This window comes from Oryzias latipes, chromosome 24 (genome assembly GCF_053564925.1).
Source record: "Oryzias latipes strain Hd-rR chromosome 24, Olatipes_Hd-rR_3.1".
Taxonomy (NCBI): Eukaryota; Metazoa; Chordata; class Actinopteri; order Beloniformes; family Adrianichthyidae; genus Oryzias; species Oryzias latipes.
Genome location: NC_136260.1, coordinates 1604896 through 1628435, shown reverse-complemented (window position 1 = coordinate 1628435; position 23540 = coordinate 1604896). Strand labels below are relative to the sequence as shown.

At 42.5% G+C, this 23540-nt stretch overlaps 1 protein-coding gene and 1 long non-coding RNA gene across 2 annotated transcripts in view; one reads left to right on the top strand and one right to left on the bottom strand.

The window, feature by feature from the left end:
* aig1 (androgen-induced 1 (H. sapiens)) overlaps positions 1 to 7920 on the bottom strand; it is a 31622-nt gene extending 23702 nt beyond the window's left edge. Inside the window, exon 1 of the mRNA XM_023953079.2 lies at positions 7498 to 7920. Within this exon, the coding sequence (XP_023808847.1) occupies positions 7498 to 7638 (141 nt within the window). The 5' untranslated portion in view covers positions 7639 to 7920. The remainder of the gene's footprint in view (positions 1 to 7497) is intronic.
* The window catches only part of LOC144990184 (uncharacterized), a 572443-nt gene that overhangs the window by 41298 nt on the left and 507605 nt on the right, over positions 1 to 23540 (top strand). The window lies entirely within an intron of this gene.

Here is a 23540-nt window from a genome sequence, read left to right as displayed (position 1 = left end):
TCTTTGTTAATGCTCGGTTTAGATGGTAAAATGTCATGCATAGATTTGTCAGGAAATGGCACCACTGCTGCTAAAAAGCAACCATTGTAGGTCCTTAGACAAGACCCCTCTGCACTGCTGCCTGTCTGGGATCTCTGAGCCGTGAAAATACAGGGCATCTGGACTAAGACAAACTCGGGCGATCGCTGAAGGTATGTGCTGAAAGGTTAACCACAACAGTGACGATGTAGACCCAGAGAAATTACTTTGAATCCTTTTTATCCTCATAAATCGCTGCATTTTGCGTGTTTCCTTTACAATTACGGCGCAGGCTGCACACGGAGTGCACCAGTCTTGTTTGCACAAAACCCTAAAAAACGGGGTGTTTTCAGAACTCACGGGTTAGTGGATGAAAGGGGGCTCACACTAAGCCCCATTTAGATTTGCTAACTTGCCCAACAAAATGGTTGATTGAAAAAAAGGACCAAAACGGCATTGTTTCACTGCCCCCCATGCACTCTGCCTAAACCAGCCTTTAAAGACCCACTCGTATAAGAATCATGTTTTTAACATGTTCTTGTAACATCTTTCGTGGAGGACATATGTAAACAATTTAAGATTAAAACTGCATTTCTGAGTATTTCTGTATTCAAATTGTGAAGGATCATGAGCAAACTAAAACCTGCGGTTTAAAGAGCTCAGGCTTGTGACACAGCAAAGGTTGTGGGCGGGACAAAGTCTGCCTGCTCTGCTACATTTCTGATGCATTGTCTTGCAGAAAAATAGATTCATTAACTTATTCGCTCGTAGGAGAGAGTATAAATAAAAGACATGCTGGGATTACTTATTACTCATCACATAGGGTTAGTTCCACACCAACAGTCCCGCCGACAACTCAGAGGCAAATTTCTAATGAGCTCCTGCAGCTCTGCAGAAAATATGTCTTAAAAAACAAAACAGGCATTTTGAGTTTTGCTAAAAACTGCATAATCATAATTCATAGACCACTTGGAACAATTTTACAATAGAAAAAGATAGAGTCAGTTGTCTTTGTCTGCTTCTCCATTAACGTTTCGGAGGAGTTTGGGAGCTCGAGTGATCCCAGGAGCTAAGCTGTCTGGGACCATGTTTTCCACCTCCATTGTCTTTGCTGCTGTTCCGAGCTGTTCAGAGAAGGCGTTCGACTGCATCCCCCGTGGTACTGTGGAGGGTGCTCTGAGAGTATGGGGTCCGGGGAGCCTTACTGAGGGCTGTCCGGTCTCTGTATGACCGGAGAAGGAGCTTGGTTCGCATACCCGGTAGTAAGTCAGACTTGTTCCCGGTGCATGTGGACACCGGCAGGGCTGCCCTTTATCACCGGTTTTGTTCATAGTTTTTTGGACAGCCCCCTCTGGCCCAGGAAGGGGTCTGGATTGGGGATCACAGGATTTCCTCTGTGCTCTTTGCAGATGATGTCCTGTTGGCTTCATCGAGCCAGAACCTCCAGCATGCATCGGGGCGGTTTGCAACAGAGTGTGAAGTGGCTGGGATGAGGGTCAACACCGCTAAATCTGAGGCCATGGTTCTTGACCGAAGGTAGTTTACCATCTCTGGGTGGGTGGAAAGTTCCTGCCGCAGGTGGAGAAATTTAAATATCTTGGGGTCTTGTTCACGAGTGAGTCAAGACCGGAGCGTGAGATGACAGGCCGATCGGAGCAGCGTCCGTAGTTATGTGGTCGCTGTACCGTTCCGTTGTGGTGAAGAGAGAACTGAGCCAGAAAGCAAAGCTATACATTTAACAGCTGATCCTCATTCCTATACTCCCCTGTGGTCATGACCGAAAGAATGAGGTTCTGAGTACAAGCAGCTGAAATGAGCTTCCTCCGTAGGGTGGCTGGACGCTCCATTAGAGATAGGGTGAGAAGCTCGGTCACCGGCAGAGAGCTCAGAGTAGAACCGCTTCTCCTCCACATCGAAAGGAGCCAGTTGAAGTTGCTCGAGCATCTAGTCTGAATGCGTCCTGGACGCCTCCCTGGGGAGGTGCTCAAGGCATGTCCCACTGGGCGGTGGCCCAGGGGAAGACCCAGGACACGCTTGAGAGACCACGTCTCTTGGCTGGCCTGGGAACGTCTTGGGGTCCCCCCAGAGGAGCTAGAGGAAGTGGCCGGGGCGAGGGAAGTCTGGGCATCTCTGCTTAGAATGCTGCCCCCGCGACCCGGATAAGAGGAAGAAGATGGATGGATGGATGGAGGCTTTTTCATTATTATTATTAATATAATAATAATTATTATTGTTGTTATAAAGGATTAGCCGACACAGTAGTACTTCAAACCATAAACTTATTCCTTCAGACCTCGTGGGAGGCGGATAAGAGCCTGTTGTAAACATGGTCTAATTTTTTATGAAAATCAACCTGGTGTTTTATTTTGTATTTTGTGGTCTACAAGAATTCCTTTCCATGTGCTGAATTGATGCACTATGCTCTGAACTTTGGCTTACGTAGAAGACACAGACACATTGACTAAAATAAAGCATTTTTCTGAAATATTATGTCACAAAACTGTCACTTGTCGTTTGTCTTCATTGGATAGAGAAGTACACCAGCTTTTTCAACAAATCTAATTTTAATACATTTTAGTTCAACTCTATTGATGAGAATATATGCCACAATTCCAGAGTCCACTGCAACGGTTGAGAGCTGAAAATTTCACTAAGCAGCCTTTTCAAAGAAGAGAGGCTCTCTGATCTCCTTCTTGTCTACACGGAAAAAAACATACCCACACCCTAACCCAGACGTCACCAACCGTGTTCCTCGTGGGCTACAGCCCTGCTTGTTTTGCAGCTAACCCTGAATCCGTAGATGCTGATAACCTGCATTCAATCAGCCCAGTTTCTGATTGACTGAACACACCTGGGGCCTGTTTCAGAAAGGAGGTTCAACCAACTCTGAGGTTAAACTTGAACTCTGAGTTGGTCAATCGAGAGATTAACAACTCTGAGTTTTCTGTTTCAGAGAAGCTGATCGGAGTTAGGTCAATCAACTCTGAGTGGACTGATTCAGAGTTAAGCGTCCGCACCGCGACTATAAGAAGCCATTATCAATGGAGCGCAGATATTACGAGTCACAATGGCAACCATGGAAAAGAAGATGTCTGCGTATTTTTCGCCAGCTGAACTTGACGTGCTGCTGCAGAGTTACAGTGAATATGAGCACATATTCCAGAAGAAAAGCAACACCGCTGCATCTGCAAAACAGAGACAGTTAGCGTGGGAAAACATAGCTGCTCAAGTTAATGCCTAAGTTTGAATTTAAATCATTGTTATAAAATATTGGCTGTAATAACTTTTTAAATAGCGTAAGGAGTGAAATAAAAAATGGCGATATTTAGGTGTACTTTTGAAGTGTTATTCCTGGTGTAAATGCATGAAATGCTGCATAGTGTACAGAACCAATCTGGGGGGGGGGGGGGGGGGGGGGGGATGCATTTAACGTTGATAATGTTTAGAGGACTTTTTTGTTAACCTTCCCCTCTTGCAAACGTTGGTCAGTTTAATATTAATACATGCAATTGTGTTTTTAGAAGTGAACTTTTGTTTAATGTTGAACCTTTCGCTGCGCGAAGACTTCTCCTTTCTTTTCTCTCGTCTTTCCGACCGTGATTTCGGGAATTCTCCTTCGGGGTTCACTTCCCGTTGGAAACCCTCAACCTCCAGAGCGGATTAAGAATGACTCCAAAACAGTTATTCTGGGAATGACACCTTCTCTTTATTTAACTAAGTGCTCCGTCCTCCGAACACACAATATATACCACGCTCTACCCCCCCCCCCCCCCCCATCTGCACCTGCAATCACCCCTCCCCTTGTCTCTCGTGGCTCGCACCCCGCTCAGCACACACACACTGCAACACTACCCTTGTATTGATCAAGTGGTGTAGGTTTATACGGGATTAAAAAAGTAAGCAGTGCTAGAAAATTGTGTTTCCAAAAAGTAATTGTTACATTAATCTAATTCAATGTCCCTGATTTTATTTTCATGTAGATGCTATCCTGCAGGAATTAAAAGAACATGGCAGCAGCTAAAAGTGAAAAAAAATTGAGTCTTCTCAAAATTCTCGTACAAGGTGAATATAATTCTCTATGAATTAATGCAGCCTCCTCGTCTATTGGGTCCTCCAAAAAAGGACAAGCCATTCTTGTCACTTAGACCGTCTCTGTGTGACGGAAATGTGGGCAATGAAGGTTAAAGCGAAAAATACGTCGTTCGTCTTTAAAAAGGGGAGGGGACCGGCAGAAACTTTGAGTTTGGAGAATAAAACCTGCTCCCGACCAGGTTAGGTTCACAGCATAAGTAACCATGGACACTGACTCAGAGTATAAATTACCTCTCTTTCAGAAACGGGTTTGACTTACTCTGCTTTCTCTGGTTTAAGAAACCTCCCATTCTGAAACGGAAAACCCAGGGTTTCCCTGATTTCAGGGTTAATGCACTCAGAGTTTACACTTAACCTCCTTTCTGAAACAGGCCCCTGGACTTCAGGAGGTCCTCTCCATCACAGTCACCGGTGAACATCCAGGGTTCAGACATTGAGGTCGTGGACACATTTAAATATCTGGGTGTTCACCTGAACAACAGACTGGACTGGTCCAACAACACGGATGCTCTGTACAGGAGGGGCCAGAGTCGCCTTCACCTGCTGAGGAGACTGAGGTCGTTCGGCGTGTGCAGACAGCTGCTGAGGACCTTTTATGACACTGTGGTGGCCTCAGTGGTCCTTTATGGAGTTGTGTGCTGGGCGGGGGGCAGTGCAGGCAGAGACTTGAAGAGGCTTAACAAACTGGTTAGGAAGGCCGGCTCTGTCCTGGGCTGCACACTTGAGTCCATCGAGGAGGTGGCGGACAGGAGGATGTTAGCTAAGCTGACATCCATCATGGACAACCCCTCCCACCCCCTACACCAAACTGTAGAGGCGCTGACCAGCTCCTTCAGCACAAGACTGTTGCACCCTCAGTGTAAGAAGGAGCGCTACCGCAGGTCATTCCTCCCCACAGCCATCAGACTGTACAACACCGTGTCAAAGTGACACCACGGTCCCAGGGGTGTTTTTCTGTTTAGTCATTGATTCATTTACTTTTGTTGTAGTTGTTGTTTTTCAATTTTAAATTGTTTTTTGTTCCTGAACAGTTGTTTGTTTTTGTTTTTGGTCTGAACTTCATTAGTTATTTCTGTATTTTGAAAAAATTTGTAATGTTTTTTTACAGTTTACATGTATTGCAGACCGCATGTTTTTTACACTTTTGCACCTGTATTTATTTAATATTTAGTTCTTTATTTAATAAGAATCTCATTTTTGATAATAATTTTTCATAATAATTTTAGTAATATTTTTAATTATCTAATATAAATGTAATTTGTGATGTCCTTTATTGATGTTATATTATATAGATTATTTCTGAATGTCGTGTTGCTGCCACAGATAAATGAAATGTCCCCATTGTGGGATTAATAAAGTCATCTATCTGTAATAACTTTTTAAATAGCGCAAGGTGTGAAATAAAAATGGGGATATTTAGGTGTACTTTTGAAGTGTTATTGCTGGTGTAAATGCATGAAATGCTGCATAGTGTACAGAACCAATCTGGGGGAAAAATGCATTTAACGTCGGTAATGTTTAGAGGACTTTTTTTATTAACCTTCCCCTCTTGCAAACGTTGATAAGTTTAATATTAATCCATGCAATTGTGTTTTTAAAAGTGAGCTCATGTCTACCCTTGTATTGATCAAGTGGTATAGGTTTATATGGGATTAAGAAAGTAAGCAGTACTAGCAAATTGTGTTTCCAAAAAGTAATTGTTACATTAATCTAATTCAATGTCCCTGATTTCATTTTCATGTAGATGCAATCCTGCAGGAATTAAAAGAACATGGCAGCAGCTAAAAATGAAGTATAAAAACATAATTCAATCAGGTCAAATGTGAGCATGTCATGGATGTAGGCATGTTGACAATATTTGACATATGAAACATCTACATAGCAATACATGTCTAATGTTGTTTTCATTGTATATGTGTAATTGACTGCAACGACAAACGGTAACGCTCAAACAAAAACGTATGGGGAAATGACAAAAAAGTCTTCTCAAAATCCTTGCACGACGTAAATGTAATTCTCTAGGAATTAATGCAGCGTCCTCGTCTATTGGGTCCTCCAAAAAGGACAAGCCATTCTTGTCACTTGTCTCTGTGTGACGGAAATGTGGGCAATGAAGGTTAAAGCGAAAAATACCGCTTCGTCTTTAAAAAGGGGAGGGGACCGGCAGAAACCTTGAGTTTAGAGGATAAAACCTGCTCCCGACCAGGTTAGGTTCACAGCGTAAGTAACCATGGACACTGACTCCGAGTATAAGTTACCTCTCTTTCAGAAACGGGTTTGACTTACTCTATTTACTCTGGTTTAACAAACCTCCCATTCTGAAACGGAAAACCCAGGGTTTCCCTGATTTCAGGGTTAACGCACTCAGAGTTTACACTTAACTGAAACAGGCCCCAGATCCAGGTGAGCAGCAATCAGTTGATGACCCCTGCCCTGACCCACAATGGTGTAATGTCTACAGGGACATGGCCCCCAGAAGTTTAGGCTACTGCTTTGAGGAGGGACTGATTTTCACATTTACTTCCATTTTGCACACATTTTTTTAAAGATCATGTTTCACTGTTGAATGTGCATTTATTTCCATATTGTTTGAAGGCTTGAAAAATAAATTGCCCAAAGCTGCTACTTTGAGCCCCTGTCCCTCTATAATAATGTGCACGTCCCTAAAAATGAGACATTCTACACGGCTCACGTAGAAAAACACGAGTCTTGCCTTTTTATATTAAGCAGGTGAAAGCAATTAAATAAATAAAAATCAAAATATCAATAACTGCAATTTGAACTCTTAAACCTAACCTTTGAGGGGTCTCAGCTGTCAAACGTGTCAGCCATAAAAAATAAGCTTTGAAGGCAGCAGAATAAACAACAGTTGGAGCCTTTCCATATGCTCCAGCGCCATCTGGGTCTCCCTGTTCCATAGTTGTTTAAGGAAAGACATTCGGGTTAAAAACTCTATGAAGCTGGTTTCACTGGTTCACAGTGGGGATTCCTACAGGATAAGCCGAACGACAACATTGCTGCCCGCAGTTTCCCCCGGATACTTTACTGCTTTTGAAGAAATGACTTCTTTTTTCTCTCTCATAAGAAACCTGATGCACATATTATTCACAGACTTACTGTTACAAGAAAAGATATCTACGTTTACACACATTCGGAAACTACAGAAAATGAACAATGAATTTCTAAAGTAGGCTACATTCTTTGAATAATGAGGACAAGCATGCATCACACCAGCTTTAATGTGGATCGTGGCACACGTGCTTCTTTAGGGCCCTTACAGCTCTCCGTACCTGAACTTTGACTAACAAAGCGTCGAGCCTGCAGATCGCGCGATGCTGCAATTTCTGGTGGGGTGGGGGGCAAAACCGAACAAAAGCGTTCTCTCACCAGATCGATGAAGGTCAGGAACTTCCAGCTGCCTCCGTAGGTCTGGTGCGCCGGCATGTCCAGAGCCTTGTAGTGGCAGAGGATGGAGAAGTAAGATAATAGGATGGCGGCTCGGAGGACCTGCGAGGGGATCAGCGCCATGTCGGCTCGTGCTCTCTGTCTGTCCACGTGGCCTTTAGTTTCTTCACGGCACAGCTGCAGTAGACTGCTTTCACCTGCGTTGTCTTCCTCCTGTCTGCCTGCAGCTGCCTGTTGTGTTCACCGCTTCCGTGTTATGATGAAGACAACGACGACGATGATGATGATGCAAGGGGGAGGGCACGTGTGCGTGGGTGTGTGTGTGGGGGGTCCTCCACTTCCTTTTTGCAGCCCCTTGTGTATGAAATCAAAGCTATGTACACAAAAAAAAATTGAAAAAAAGAAAAAAGACATCTTAATTAGTAATGTAGAACTCAACAGGGACATGTACCGCCACCTTCTTACATGCGGGGGTGGACTTACTATTTGGCAAAGGTAGGCGATCGCCTGGGGCTCCCAACACTCTAGGGCCCCTAGCTGAACACTTAATAAAAGTGTCTAAAATAAATTTTATGTCCTTCACTACTCTGTCATGAAAAACACTCAAAATCACTCATAAGCTTAACCATGTAAAAGTGTTTGGTCCTCCCCCATCCTTCTACAGCAATGGTATATTCCAGTCAACAGCAAGTCAGCACACATTGGGCAGTTTTGGTTCTAAATTTGCAGACAACAATGGCTTTGGGGCTTTGTAGGCATAATTTGGGTTAATCTTATTTTCTTATGAAAATATAGTAGCACGCTGAGTGGCTGTTAAAGTTCTGCTAATAGAGTTCCTTTCCCACACTGAGACGTAATCTCTTGTAATGACCCAGCCGGACCGTCACTTTAGCAGGGTAGCAAAAGTCAAGCTGCTATCACAGTGGCTTCATTGGAGAGCTGTCCGTGCCCCCCCCCCCCCCCCCCCCCCCCATCACATGACCCCAGACAGTCTCAGGTTGGAAGAAACTGGCAGAGAAGTCAAGTAGCTGTTTGAACATCAAGCCCATAGAATCCAGTTCGGTGTATCCCGAACTGGATTCTGGCAGAAACCTGGACTGAAGGCTGCCATGGCGAAAGATTTAAATACCTTCCTTCAGGGTCCCCGGCAAATAATATCAAGGGCTGAAATATTCTTCCTGCTAACGTTGGCCTTATTTTCCATCGGAGACTTTGGCATTGCCGTAACTCTTCAGGAGTCAGATGACTCCCGTCCAGTGAATCCAGTGTGTTGTGTATTTCATGCTGGAACAAAAACTTTTATTCATGAATGTCATAATGCTTACGCGTCTGTGTGTCTCTCAGACAATCCAAATGAATTGCTGCACCTCAGCTGTGTAATGGCTCTCCAGATGAATTTTACTATAAACTCTATAGCCTTCTTAAAAACGTTCCCATCTCTAGGACCTTCAAATTCAGTATGTAAGAAACCACAACTTCAAAGACGCCTCATCTTCTTATTGTTGTTAATCTCCGGGAATATTCCACCAAACCCTGGACCAGATAGTCCTACTTTTAGTACTCCTGAAGACTTCAAATCTCGTAATGGTCTTGGATTCATTCATCACAATGTTAGGAGTTTATTGCCTAAAATGGATATGATACGCATTTGGGCAATTACGACTGAAGCAGATGTAATTGTTGTTTCTGAAACATGGTTAAACAAATCAATAACTGACTTTGACATACATATCAATGGTTATAATGTTTTTAGGGCTGATCGTCCCAAAAGAGGGGGAGGTATAGCCATCTATATTAAAACTAAACTTAATGCAAAAGTTCTTACGCAAACATCAATGGCAAAGAAATTTGAACTTTTAGCTCTGGATCTGGAGATCTCCAATTCTCTGCATATTACCCTGGTTGGTTGCTATAGAGCACCCTCTGCTGATAGCTCTGCTCTTCCCTCTTTAATGGAACTGCTGTCTTCCTTAAAGTACAATGAAGTTGTAATAATTTGGGATTTAAACTGGAACTGGTTGCAACCTGTTTCTGATGATTTTAAATCTTACTGTGATTCCCTGAACCTCTTTCAATTAGTAAATGATCCTACTCGACCTAACTCCAAATTTCCAGATGAATCCTCGCTAATTGATTTGATACTTACAAATTCTCCCTCAAAGTATTCAACTGCTGCTGTATTTGCAAATGATATAAGTGATCACTGTATCATTGCTACTTCAAGAAACACAAAAATGCCCAAAACCAAACCACACATTATCATAAAGCGCAATGTCAAGCAATTTTGTGAACAATCCTCTTGTCAGGAACTATATGATTTTGACTGGCACACGATGATGGAAATTGATAATGTTGAAACGGCCTGGAGTTATTTCCATAATGTATTTACAAAAATCCTTGATAAACATGCTCCTATCTGGCACTATAAAGTGAAAGGTCGTAATAACCCGTGGTTTAGCTCAGATTTGGCTAAGCAGCTACATGAAAGGAATGTAGCATGGGCAAAAGCTAGACATTCTGATAATGCATCTGACTGGCTGGCATTCAGAAAACTACGCAATGCTTGCACTACTGCAATTCGAAATGTGAAATCTGACTATTTTTTGAAAAATACTACAGAAAATTTAAATAATCCCTCAAAGTTTTGGAAGATAGCTAAGTCCCTAAATGAAAATAATTCAGGTGTTGAGCTCCCTTCAAGTATAATGAAAAACACTTGTAATATAACAGACAAGACAGAGATGCTTTCATGTTTTAATGAGCATTTTGTTTCCTCTGGATCATTATTTAGTTCTATAAAACATTCAGCTGAGTATTCCTTCCCTGAATACTCAGCTGAATGTTTTATCAACAATCACAGAGACTTGTCACATAATTTCTCATTTTCCCCCTTCACAACTTTAGAAGTCTCAAAAGCTTTTAAACTCCTTGATCCTACTAAATCTGCTGATCCTGATGATCTGGAACCATATTTTATAAAAGGGGCAGCAGATTCTATCGCACTTCCACTGACCTATTTATTTAATTTGTCATTGTCCACAAACACCATTCCGCATGTATGGAAATCGGCTTATGTGTTACCTCTACTTAAAGGTGGTGACCCAACAAATTTGAATAACTATAGACCAATTTCCAAGTTACCCATTTTGGCAAAAGTCCTGGAAGGTCTTATAAATAAACAATTAAAATAATTTCTCATTTCAAATAATATTTTAAGCCCATCACAATCAGGTTTTAGAAAGCAATACAGCACAACAACTGCAACTCTTAAAGTTTTAAATGACATATCCGAATCTCTGGATGACAAACACCACTGTGCCGCCCTTTTCATCGACCTCTCTAAAGCCTTTGATACTGTGGACCATACTGTGCTTAAACAGAAACTGTGCATTATTGGGCTGTCAGAGCATACAGTCGGGTGGTTTGCAAACTACCTGTCTGACAGGACACAGTGTGTAAAGGTTCAGAACCAAAAATCAATATTTTTTAAAGTATTCGCAGGGGTTCCACAAGGCTCAATTCTTGGGCCGCTTCTTTTTACCATCTATATAAACGACCTCGATAAAGGTATCATCGATAACCTGCACTTATATGCTGATGATACCATCTTGTACACTTCAGCACTTTCAGTTGAGCTTGCCATATCAAAGCTCCAATCAGCTTTTAATCAACTGCAGAACACCTTTTATCATTTAAAACTGGTTTTAAACTCTAATAAGACTAAATACATGCTATTCTCTAAAAGCAAAGCCAAACTCCAAAACCTGCTCCCAATTATTACAAAAGAAGGACATTTAATTGAACTGGTCACAGAATACAAATACCTTGGTATTTTAATTGATGACTGTCTAACTTTCAAACCACATATTCAGAAACTGGCTCACAGGCTGAAACTAAAATTATGCTTTTATTTCAGAATCAAATCATGTTTATCATTTGAAGCCCGTAAGAATCTTGTCACTGCCACTTTTATGTCTGTCCTTGATTTTGGTGATGTGATTTATATGAATGCTTCTGCTGATGCTTTGCATGCTTTGGACACTGTTTTTCATGGTGCACTGCGTTTTATAACAAACATGAGGTCACTAACCCATCACTGTGTTCTGTATGCTCGGGTAGGTTGGCCCTCCTTATCCCAGCGCAGACTGAAACATTGGTACCTTTTAATTTATAAATGCATTCTTGGGTTGGTACCGTCTTATCTTCAGCAGCTCGTAGAACTGAAGAGCAACAGCAGCTACAGCCTGCGCTCTAATGACATGCTCCTGCTCTCTGTGCCCATAGTGCGCACAGAGATGGGAAAAAAAGCTTTTAGATTTGCTGCGGCACAGTTTTGGAATGAACTCCAGAAAGAGTTTAAATTGAAAGAATTGATCTCCCTGGGCTCTTTTAAAAAACTTTTAAATGAACATGAGACAAAGCTTTCAAACTGTAAATGCTTTATTTAAAACTGTCTTTTATGATTGAGTGTGAGTGTATATAAGGGTTGTGTGTTATTTTTGTGCTGCTGTATCTTGGCCAGGACGCTCTTGCAAAAGAGATTTTTAATCTCAATGAGTTTTTTTATCCTGGTTAAATAAAGGTGGATAAAATAATAATAATAATAAAGCACACACAAACAGCATACTTCAATTCACAACCCTCTCACTCAAGGTTTCACCCTAAAACTCCCCACTTCCCATGAGCCTTAGGGGCAGGAGGCAGGGCTAACCCCCAGGTCGCTACACTCTTTTAAGGTTCTTTATTCTGGTTACTGCAGGCCGTAACCAACGAACGCAGTGCAACTTGCCCAGAAAGTCGTATATCTCTCCCCTGAGAGAGCACCCCCCCCCCTAACGTTTTATTCCCTCGCTCCCGCACCATCCCTCCTATTTCCTTACTCGGCCCATAGCTAACCCCATTAGTCCAAACCAATGAGTTATATCACTAGAGGAGACACGCCCGCTTTAGAAGCCTGACCGACGGTGGCGGAGCGCGACGCCATCTTGGTGAGGTCGACGACGCCCACATGACATTGATTTCTATTGATTTTAGTGGTGTCTAAGTAGCTTTTATAAAATGTATATATTTTTAGATTTAAATATTTTTATACATATATATAAATATATTATATTTTATGTATATAATATATATATATATAAACTTCATTTGTTGTTGTTAAAGAAGAGAAACAGTCAGCCTTAAAAGCTCAAACTTGAATGAAAATGCAGTGTTGCAGGACTTCTTACAAATAAAAAAAATATTAAAAAGAATTTTTAAAATTAATTTCTAAACATTTAGAAGTTTTAAACCTCTTTGACATGTAATTTAAATTATTTAGAAAAACCCAACAATAAGTCAATAATAATAATAATAATAATAATAATAAATCAATAGTAAGTCAATAGCAGCTGGCGTGCCTCTCTGCGTGACTTCCTGTGACGTCATTTCCGGGTGAGCTATTCCCAGTGCTAGTTGTGTGACTGCTGTCGTCTTGTTTGGCATTAGCCTTACTACTATTGCTTACTCTAAGGGTTATCTGGGTTAATATTCACATCTAGTACCTTTTATTAGCGAATTCACCACTGTTAAACCGCTTGCAGTTCACTTTTCTCATTTTGCTAAATAAACCACTTCTCTTTACTTAAACACCGCTAGCCTTAGCTTAGAACCTAGTATGGCCACCACCACTCCTTCCGCCTCTCCTCCTCTCTCCTGCCCCGTGTGCCATATGTTTAGTGATGATCCTGCCTCCTTTAGTGAAGATAGGGGTAGGTGTGTTAAGTGTAGTCTTGTGTTAGACTTGGAGGCCAGGCTGGAGCAGTTAGAAGCGCGGCTCCGCACAGTGGAAGCTAAGCCGGCTAGCCAGGTCGTTACTCGTAGCGCGGGCCGCGCTACCAGGGCTAACTTAGCTAGCACCCCAGCGCCCTCCCAACAGCCAGGAGACAGTCAGGGGTTTGTACCGGTTGGGAGGAAACATAGTGCTAAACGCAAAAACTTAGAGCACCCGAGACTCCACGTTAGTAATAGGTTCTCCCCCCTCAGTGACACACCCGCTGAACACTCAACTCTGGTTATAGGCTCTTCTGAAGTTAGAAACGTGGAGCTCCCAGCGGCTACTGTCAGGTGTTATCCGGGGGCCAGAGTTGGTGACATCGAGGGGAACCTTAGGATGTTAGCTCAGAGTAAGTCCAGGTTCCGTCGAGTCGTGATTCACGCAGGCGGTAATGATGCCCGACGGAGACAGTCAGAGGTGGTTAAGTTAAACGTAACTTCGGTGTGTAAACTGGCTAAGACGATGTCCGACACTGTAATTTTCTCTGGTCCCCTGCCGAACTTAGTCAATGATGAAATGTACAGCCGCTTTTCATCATTTAACCGCTGGCTTTCTAGATGGTGCCCAGAAAACGGCGTTGGTTTTGTGGATAACTGGAGCGCGTTTTGGGGGAAGCCCGGTCTCATGCGGAGAGACGGCGTCCATCCCACCCGGGACGGTGCCGCTCTTCTTTCTAGAAACATTTCTGCTAGCCTTAGTCTGTTAACCTGACAATCCAGAGACGAGACCCGGGCGCAGAGCAGCAGTGTAAAACGCTCCTCTGAGCCTCCCTTAGGGTTAGTGCTGGTGCAAAACCCATGCAGGGAAAGTCAAGCAGGTCCTAGCTTTAGCTTATGTGCTGAAAGACAAATGAAAGGAGCGCGTCATAGAAACCTTAAAGTGACAGACAGCAGTTCTCACAAGCAGAATTATGATGTCATTAAATGCGGTTTATTAAACATTCGATCCATTTCCTCCAAGTCCCTCTTAGTCAATGAGTTAATTACTGATAACAATCTTAGTCTTTTAGCCTTAACAGAAACTTGGCTCCATCAGGATGACTATGTTAGATTGAATGAAGCAACCCCCCCCACTTATGCTAACTATCAGAAATCCAGGATTTCAGGGAAAGGAGGTGGTTTGGCAGTAATATCACAGTCTAGCTTACTTCTCAGCCCTAAAGTTAAAAATGCTTATAATTCATTTGAAAACATCATATTGTCTATAAGTCACCCAAACAGGAAAACTCCAAAACCTGTTTTACTCATAATTATTTATCGCCCCCCCGGCCCATATTCAGAATTTTTAACTGAGTTTTCCGACTTCCTATCGACTATTGTCTTAGATTCTGATCAAATTATAATATTAGGGGATTTTAATATTCATGTTGATGACCCCAGTGACTGCCTAGGAACGGCTTTTGCAGCTTTATTAGATGATGTTGGTTTCATCCAAAGTGTGAAAGAACCCACTCACTGTCATAAGCACACCCTGGACCTTGTTCTAACCCATGGGATAGAGATCAGCCAGCTGAGTGTCCTTCCTCTTAACCCCATCATTTCTGATCACTTTATGATTACCTTCCAGCTTACACTGGAACATCCTTCTGCACCAGTGAATAAGAAACAACTTAGAAGAACCTTAACTGACCGTTCTGTGTCTGAGTTTAAACACACAGTTCAGCCAGTACTTAGTGATATTCTGAGAAAATACTCTGAGACCAGCTCCCATAGTATCAGTCCTAGTTTAAATGACCACTTTGTTAATGATGCCTTACAAGCCCTCAGGAGTACACTCGATGTTGTTGCCCCCTTGAAACCTAAGTTCGTCAGACAAAACCGAGTAGCACCGTGGTTTAATGCTGAAACTCGTTCTCTTAAACAAGAAACCCGTAAGTTGGAAAGAGAATGGCGCCGCTCCGGTTCAGAGCAGTCTCTGGATATCTGGAAACATAGCCTATTAAATTATAAAAAAAGCTCTGCGTAGAGCTAGAAGCCAGTACTATTCAACCTTAATATCAGAGAATGGAAACAATCCAAGATTTCTTTTTAGCACTATAGCTAAATTAACTCGCAGTCAGAGCTCAGTAGAACCACATGTTCCTGTTTCTCTCAGCTCTGATGATTTTCTTACATTTTTCGATAGTAAAATCTCAAATATTAGACATAAGTTAAATCAAGTTATTCCTACTATCAGCCCAGAACAGGCTGAAGCGGTAGAAATGGAGGCATCCATAGAAACCTCTGTAACATTGGACTGCTTCACTGCTGTGGATCAAGCGGAAATAACATCAATTATTACGTCCTCAAAATCCTCAACGTGTCTGTTAGACCCAATTCCCACTAGACTTTTTAAAGAAACTTTTCCCCTAATTAATGATCCCATATTAACAATGATAAATGCCTCTCTGGAGACGGGTTACGTGCCACAGTCTTTTAAATATGCAGTTGTTAAACCTCTTCTGAAAAAGCCCAGTTTGGATCCTAGCATCTTGGCCAACTATAGACCGATATCAAACCTGCCCTTTATTTCTAAAATCCTAGAAAGAGTTGTAGTTAAGCAGCTTTACTGCCACCTACAGGACAACAGCCACTTTGAAGACTTTCAGTCGGGGTTTAGACCTCACCACAGTACGGAAACTGCACTAGTTAGAGTCTCTAATGACTTGTTATTGGCCTCAGAAAAGGGACTACTTTCTATTCTGGTCCTGTTGGACCTCAGTGCAGCCTTTGACACTATCGACCACGGTATTTTACTCCATAGATTAGAGCAGGACATAGGGATCAGAGGATCTGCTCTCCAGTGGTTTAAATCCTATCTGTCTGATAGGTATCAGTTCGTTAATGTAAATGGCCATTCCTCTCAGTGCACTCGAGTCAACTATGGAGTCCCACAGGGCTCAGTCTTGGGACCGATCCTGTTTACGCTTTATATGATACCCCTAGGAAACATAATCAGGAAACAAAGCATTAATTTTCATTGTTATGCTGACGATACGCAGTTGTATTTATCCATGAAGCCTGACCAGAATGACCAGATAGAGAAACTGAACGCCTGCATCAGTGACATCAAGACCTGGATGACAATTAATTACCTCCTCTTGAACCCAGAAAAAACTGAGGTCATTATACTAGGTCCTAAAAACCTCAGAGATGCTCTGTCTGCTCAGATAGTCTCCCTGGATGGTATAAGTATAGCCCCCAATTCCACAGTTAGAAACCTTGGGGTTTTACTTGACCAGGATTTATCATTTAAGGCTCACATATCTCAGGCATGTAGAACTGCCTTTTTTCACCTGCGGAATATTGCTAAGATCAGAAATATACTTTCTAAGAGTGATGCTGAAAAACTCATCCATGCATTTGTTACGTCAAGGCTGGATTACTGTAACTCCTTGTTAGCAGCGTGTCCTAAGAGTTCCTTAAGAAGTCTCCAGCATGTTCAGAACGCAGCAGCTAGATTGTTAGCTGGAACCAGCAGAAGAGATCACATCACTCCTGTGTTAGTTTCGCTCCATTGGCTCCCAGTTGATTCTAGAAATAAGTTCAAGATCCTCCTGTTAACCTATAAGGCCTTACATGGAATGGCCCCGTCCTATATTAAGGACCTCATAGTCCCTTACCAACCAATCAGAACACTTCGCTCGCAAAATGCAGGACTGCTTGTGGTTCCTAGAATTAGTAAAAGTACGGTTGGAGGTAGAGCGTTTAGCCACCAAGCCCCTGTTTTATGGAATAAGCTCCCAGCTCATGTAAGAGAGGCCGACTCAGTTTCTACATTCAAAGCTAGACTGAAAACATTCCTCTTTGGACAGGCTTATTGTCAGACTAGTTAGTATTCAGAGATTATTTAACTTAATGTTAGTTTGTTTAAATTAAACTTAATAATAACTATTTATTTTAAAAGGCTGCTAGAAGTTGAAGCTGGGGTAACTATGGTGCACTGGGGTTCTGTCCTCTTTCCTTTTTTACTTCTACCCTTCCTCTCCTCTATTCTTGATCATAATTTATCATTTAGTTCTCCATGCCTCTGTTTGGTGCAGTGCGATTCATGTATTGTCCCTCTTTTCCTCTCCCCTCCTGGGGAGTGGGAGTGCTTCCAGACTCCAGCAGACTCCGTGCTCCAGTTCCTGACCGTTTACCTCGCCTTTGCTCCTGCTCCTACACCTGGCTGTGGTTCCTGTCTCCGGCTCGACTCGCGCCTTTGACTGTCCCCACAACCACGGCTGGATGAAGCTCGTCTGCTGGACTTTTATATATGTAGTTGTAGTGTTAGATAAGTTAATTCTTCTCTAAGAGTTCTGGTAAATCGCCTGTCCGTCCTGGGGGAGGATCCCTCCTTCATGTGTGCACCCCTGAGGTTTCTTCGTTTTTTCCGGAATCCGGTTTTTTTGGGAGTTTTTCCTTACCGCAAAGGGGGGTCTAAGGGCAGGGATGCCAGTATAGCTTAGTCAGTTTGTTAGTTCATTTTAGTATTTTTCTATTGAACTCTTTGTATTCGTGATCCTTTTGATTTCATGTTTTACTTCAAAGCCCATCGAGACGACTGTTGTTGTGATTTTGGGCTATACAAATAAATTGAATTGAATTAAATTAAGTCAAAACAAACAATACATAACAATAAATAAATAATAAGTCAATAAATAATAATAAAAACAATGATATTATTGTTATTATAATAATAATAATAATAATAATAATAATAATAATAATAACAATAATAATAATAATAATAATAATAATAATAATAATAATAATAATAATCAAAAGAAGTCCAAAAGTGAACAACAGATTTACCCTAAAAAAAACAGTATGGCCTCTCATCAAAATCTGTTTCCACAAATGTTTTGAACAGCCAGACTGTGTTGTTAGTTGGTAACCACAGTGATCCATCTGGGTTAACTCTTTTGATAGCCAAGGCCCACTTTTTCCCTAAGTCTAAATCCATTGGATACCTGCAAGAAAAGTTCAGTCACTGAGTCAGAAATGTATAAATCTGTATTACTATAATAGCCTAGTATGCTGTATACAGGTTTAGCAAAATAAAATGTAAATTTATATTGACAGCAAAATAAATGTACATCATGCAGCATGTTGATAACAGCCCTGCATCATCATGCATGTCAACATGTGTTCTATTAATTAAGCCCCTGCAGCCTTAAAAGAAAAAAATTAAAATACTTACCTGTGAAATGATACACCTACCTCCTTCATGGACTCATTTATCTGATTTTGGCAGTTGAAACCCGCACAATGAACTGGTATTATGCAAAAAATGTGTTCACATGCATTCACTGCAGCAGTAACTTGACCTCACCAAGATGGCGGTGCTCTCCTCCCATGAGGAACCACGTGATGTCTCCTCTAGTGATATAACTCATTGGTCCAAACTCCCCAATGACAGGCTCAGGAACAGAACTGAGGGCTAACCAGTGTCTCTGCCTGATGCGTTCAATGAACTCCGGAACTTGGAACGTGACCAAACAGCCACCCAGTCCAACCCAGTCCGCTACACTAATATGTTCTGGATTTCCCTGAACATACCAGGCAGGGATGCTTAAGGGCCCTGGGTTCTGTCATTTAACCTATTTTTGGGGGTTTGCTGCCTCACCTGTCCAAAAATGTGTTCTTGAAGCTTGATGCCCCAGCCACGTGTGGGAGGAGCTAACAGCAAATGTTTTTAGCCTGATCCCTACATGGAGTTGTGTATGCGTTTATCTCATTAGCAAGTCACGGAAGACACGGATGATGTTTAGATATCAGGTTTATTTATTTTCAAGAGTTCTACACTAGTAATCATGTTTCCGTGTTTGAGTTCATGAGATCATTCAGCGATTCTCCCAGAGACTCTCCGCTTCACTCCCCCAGCAAGAGCTGCATCTCGATGAAAGCTGCTTCTGCGAACAGCTAAGATACTGAGCAGGACCCTCAAGCTCCCAGGCCTCTGGAAGAGGACCCGAGCTTGGAGGAGAAACCACCCATGGAGGGTGAGAGGGGCGTTTTACACATACATATACAACATAAGAGAAAAGGAAACATCAATCCAAAAACCTTTTGGGGTTTAATAAAGTTTGAATTGCCATTTGGTTATGCAGATGTTTGATAATGGTACAGTACTGATTGATTTCACTCAAAAACAAATGCTGGAATTTAGGTTTGGAGTTCGACCATATGGCTTTATGAATATGGAATTTTGCTCATGATAAAAACAATTGTGTAATAAAGATACAATCTTTGTCTACTTTGTCATTAAGGTAACCCAGAATAATTTCTTTATACAAAAACTTTACAGTTTTTGTAGTTGTATTTGCAATATAATTTCCTTCTTCCATCCCAAACATATTTGTATGTCTGCAGTCCACAAACAGGTGATAAATGATTTCCTCTTGAGTTCCACAGAATGAACACGATAGGTCCATGTCAACAGCAAATCTACTCAAAGTTTTTTTGCCAGGATATATACAATGCAATATTTTAATGGACACCTCTCTTATTTTGTTATTTAAACAGTATTTATTATAAATAGTCCAAGCATAAGCCCAGGGTGGGGTCATAGGATAGCATAAGGGATAAACGGTTGTAGTAGACTGGTTGGAACGGCATCTATTGCATATTCTTTTGGTGGAACTGGAATACCGAATTTTGAAAGAAATTCTTCATACGTCAGAAGATGTCCATGAGAATTGAAAAGTTGTCTAATTGAAACAATATCATTTTCATACCATCTTTATTCTTGTGTTGCACATCACTGTTATGCCAAACAAAACGAGTTGTTGGCGAAAAAAATTGTTTATAAACAAGTTTCCAGGCCAGCAGGGCTTGACAATAAAAGTTTGTAGGTTTTGTGGGTAATTTTTGAACTTTATAATTGCATTTGAGCAAGAATTTAATTTCTTCCATTGTGTCAAATATATAGTTGGGAAAAGCGCTCCAGATATTCCTTATTATGTTCCTTTATTTATTTATTTTTTTAAAGTTTCAATGGTTAATACATCCATGCCCCCATAATTTCTGGTGTTACAAAAAACATTTTTCCTTAAGTAATGACATTTTTTCCTCCAAACAAAAATCAAATAATGTTTTGTTTAATAGGTTTCAGATGTGTTTTGGCATTTCTAAAGACAGACACAAAGACAGATCTAAAAATTCTCTCAGCTTTAGATTGCAGAATTCTACCATTCAGAGAAAGATCTCTCATTAACCACATATTATATCTTTTGATCATTTGTTCAGTTATTGGCTTGAAATAAACATCACTGCCATTTTTTTCATTTTTATTCATAATTATACAAAGAAATGTAAGTGAAGTTTTAACTGGAATACTGCTGATTTCTGGTGAATCGCAATCTTTTATTGGAAACAGGACAGATTTGTTAAAGTTCATTTCTAATCCAGAGACTCCAGAGAAGTCCTTGATTCCTTTGATTGCATTTTTTATTTCATGTTTATTGGCCCAAAAATCTGTGTGCATCTCTGGTCCTGTGTGCGTCTTCGGTCCTGTGTGCGTCTCTGGTCCTGCGTGTGTCTTCGGTCCTGTGTGTGTCTTTGGTCCTGTGTGTGTCTCTGGTCCTGTGTGTGTCTCTGGTCCTGTGTGTGTCTTTGGTCCTGTGTGTGTGTCTCTGCTCCTGTGTGTGTCTTTGGTCCTGTGTGTGTCTCTGGTCCTGTGTGTGTGTCTCTGGTCCTGTGTGTGTGTCTCTGGTCCTGTGTGTGTCTTTGGTCCTGTGTGTGTGTCTCTGTTCCTGTGTGTGTCTTTGGTCCTGTGTGTTTTTGGTCCTGTGTATGTGTCTCTGGTCCTGTGTGTGTGTCTCTGGTCCTGTGTGTGTGTCTCTGGTCCTGTGTGTGTGTCTCTGGTCCTGTGTGTGTGTCTCTGGTCCTGTGTGTGTGTCTCTGGTCCTGTGTGTGTCTTTGGTCCTGTGTGTGTCTTTGGTCCTGTGTGTGTTTTTGGTCCTGTGTGTGTGTCTGGTCCTGTGTGTGTGTCTGGTCCTGTGTGTGTGTCTGGTCCTGTGTGTGTCTCTGGTCCTGTGTGTGTCTCTGGTCCTGTGTGTTTCTTTGGTTTTGTGTGTGTCTCTGGTCCTGTGTGTGTCTTTGGTCCTGTGTGTGTCTCTGGTCCTGTGTGTTTCTTTGGTTTTGTGTGTGTCTCTGGTCCTGTGTGTGTCTTTGGTCCTGCGTGTGTCTTTGGTCCTGTGTGTGTGTCTCTGGTCCTGTGTGTGTCTCTGGTCCTGTGTGTGTCTCTGGTCCTGTGTGTGTCTCTGGTCCTGTGTGTGTCTCTGGTCCTGCGTGTGTCTCTGGTCCTGCGTGTGTCTCTGGTCCTGTGTGTGTCTCTGGTCCTGTGTGTGGTTCTGGTCCTGTGTGTGGTTCTGGTCCTGCGTGTGTCTCTGGTCCTGCGTGTGTCTCTGGTCCTGCGTGTGTCTCTGGTCCTGTGTGTGTCTCTGGTCCTGTGTGTGGTTCTGGTCCTGTGTGTGGTTCTGGTCCTGTGTGTGGTTCTGGTCCTGTGTGTGGTTCTGGTCCTGTGTGTGTCTCTGGTCCTGTGTGTGTCTCTGGTCCTGTGTGTGTCTTTGGTCCTGTGTGTTTCTTTGGTTTTGTGTGTGTCTCTGGTCCTGTGTGTGTCTTTGGTCCTGTGTGTGTCTCTGGTCCTGTGTGTTTCTTTGGTTTTGTGTGTGTCTCTGGTCCTGTGTGTGTCTTTGGTCCTGCGTGTGTCTTTGGTCCTGTGTGTGTGTCTCTGGTCCTGTGTGTGTCTCTGGTCCTGTGTGTGTCTCTGGTCCTGTGTGTGTCTCTGGTCCTGTGTGTGTCTCTGGTCCTGCGTGTGTCTCTGGTCCTGCGTGTGTCTCTGGTCCTGTGTGTGTCTCTGGTCCTGTGTGTGGTTCTGGTCCTGTGTGTGGTTCTGGTCCTGTGTGTGGTTCTGGTCCTGCGTGTGTCTCTGGTCCTGCGTGTGTCTCTGGTCCTGCGTGTGTCTCTGGTCCTGTGTGTGTCTCTGGTCCTGTGTGTGGTTCTGGTCCTGTGTGTGGTTCTGGTCCTGTGTGTGGTTCTGGTCCTGTGTGTGGTTCTGGTCCTGCGTGTGTCTCTGGTCCTGTGTGTGTCTCTGGTCCTGCGTGTGTCTCTGGTCCTGCGTGTGTCTCTGGTCCTGCGTGTGTCTCTGGTCCTGCGTGTGTCTCTGGTCCTGCGTGTGTCTCTGGTCCTGTGTGTGGTTCTGGTCCTGTGTGTGGTTCTGGTCCTGTGTGTGGTTCTGGTCCTGTGTGTGTCTTTGGTCCTGTGTGTGTCTTTGGTCCTGTGTGTGGTTCTGGTCCTGTGTGTGGTTCTGGTCCTGTGTGTGGTTCTGGTCCTGCGTGTGTCTCTGGTCCTGTGTGTGTCTTTGGTACTGTGTGTGTCTTTGGTCCTGTGTGTGGTTCTGGTCCTGTGTGTGTCTCTGGTCCTGTGTGTGGTTCTGGTCCTGTGTGTGGTTCTGGTCCTGTGTGTGGTTCTGGTCCTGCGTGTGTCTCTGGTCCTGTGTGTGTCTCTGGTCCTGCGTGTGTCTCTGGTCCTGCGTGTGTCTCTGGTCCTGCGTGTGTCTCTGGTCCTGCGTGTGTCTCTGGTCCTGTGTGTGGTTCTGGTCCTGTGTGTGGTTCTGGTCCTGTGTGTGGTTCTGGTCCTGTGTGTGTCTTTGGTCCTGTGTGTGTCTTTGGTCCTGTGTGTGTCTTTGGTCCTGTGTGTGTCTTTGTGAAATATATCAGAGGGATTTGATTATTTAAAAACCTGTTATTGTGAAAATCATGTTTAGGTCTCACAAAACATTAAAAACTAAATCACAGAACTCATCACTGGGATTACTCCAAACAGATTTGGCATTTTTCTAATTTTGTGCAACACAAACAGTAAAAATCCTCCAAAATCCTCAATACTTTCATAAACAAATGATCTATTGTTTATTTATGGTCTGAAAAAGTGCAGCTGTTTTCCAGCCTGCATTACCTGCTGTCTTTATTTATACGTTACTATCACCAACTAAACAACCGTAAAAATAAATGTATATGGAAAATACAGACAAGTATTAAAAATGTTTGCAATAGTTTGTGAAGAATTACATTATTAGAATGAGCTGAGTCATTTAAGCCCCCCGATGATCCAGATGTTGCGCAATGGTGCGCCGTTTTACCTCGTAACCTGCGCCCACCACCCCTCCCCTTCTCCTCCTCACACACACACACGCCTCTTTCTGAAAGACGGGAGTGCCGATTAGCAAGTTTCAGGCCATTTCA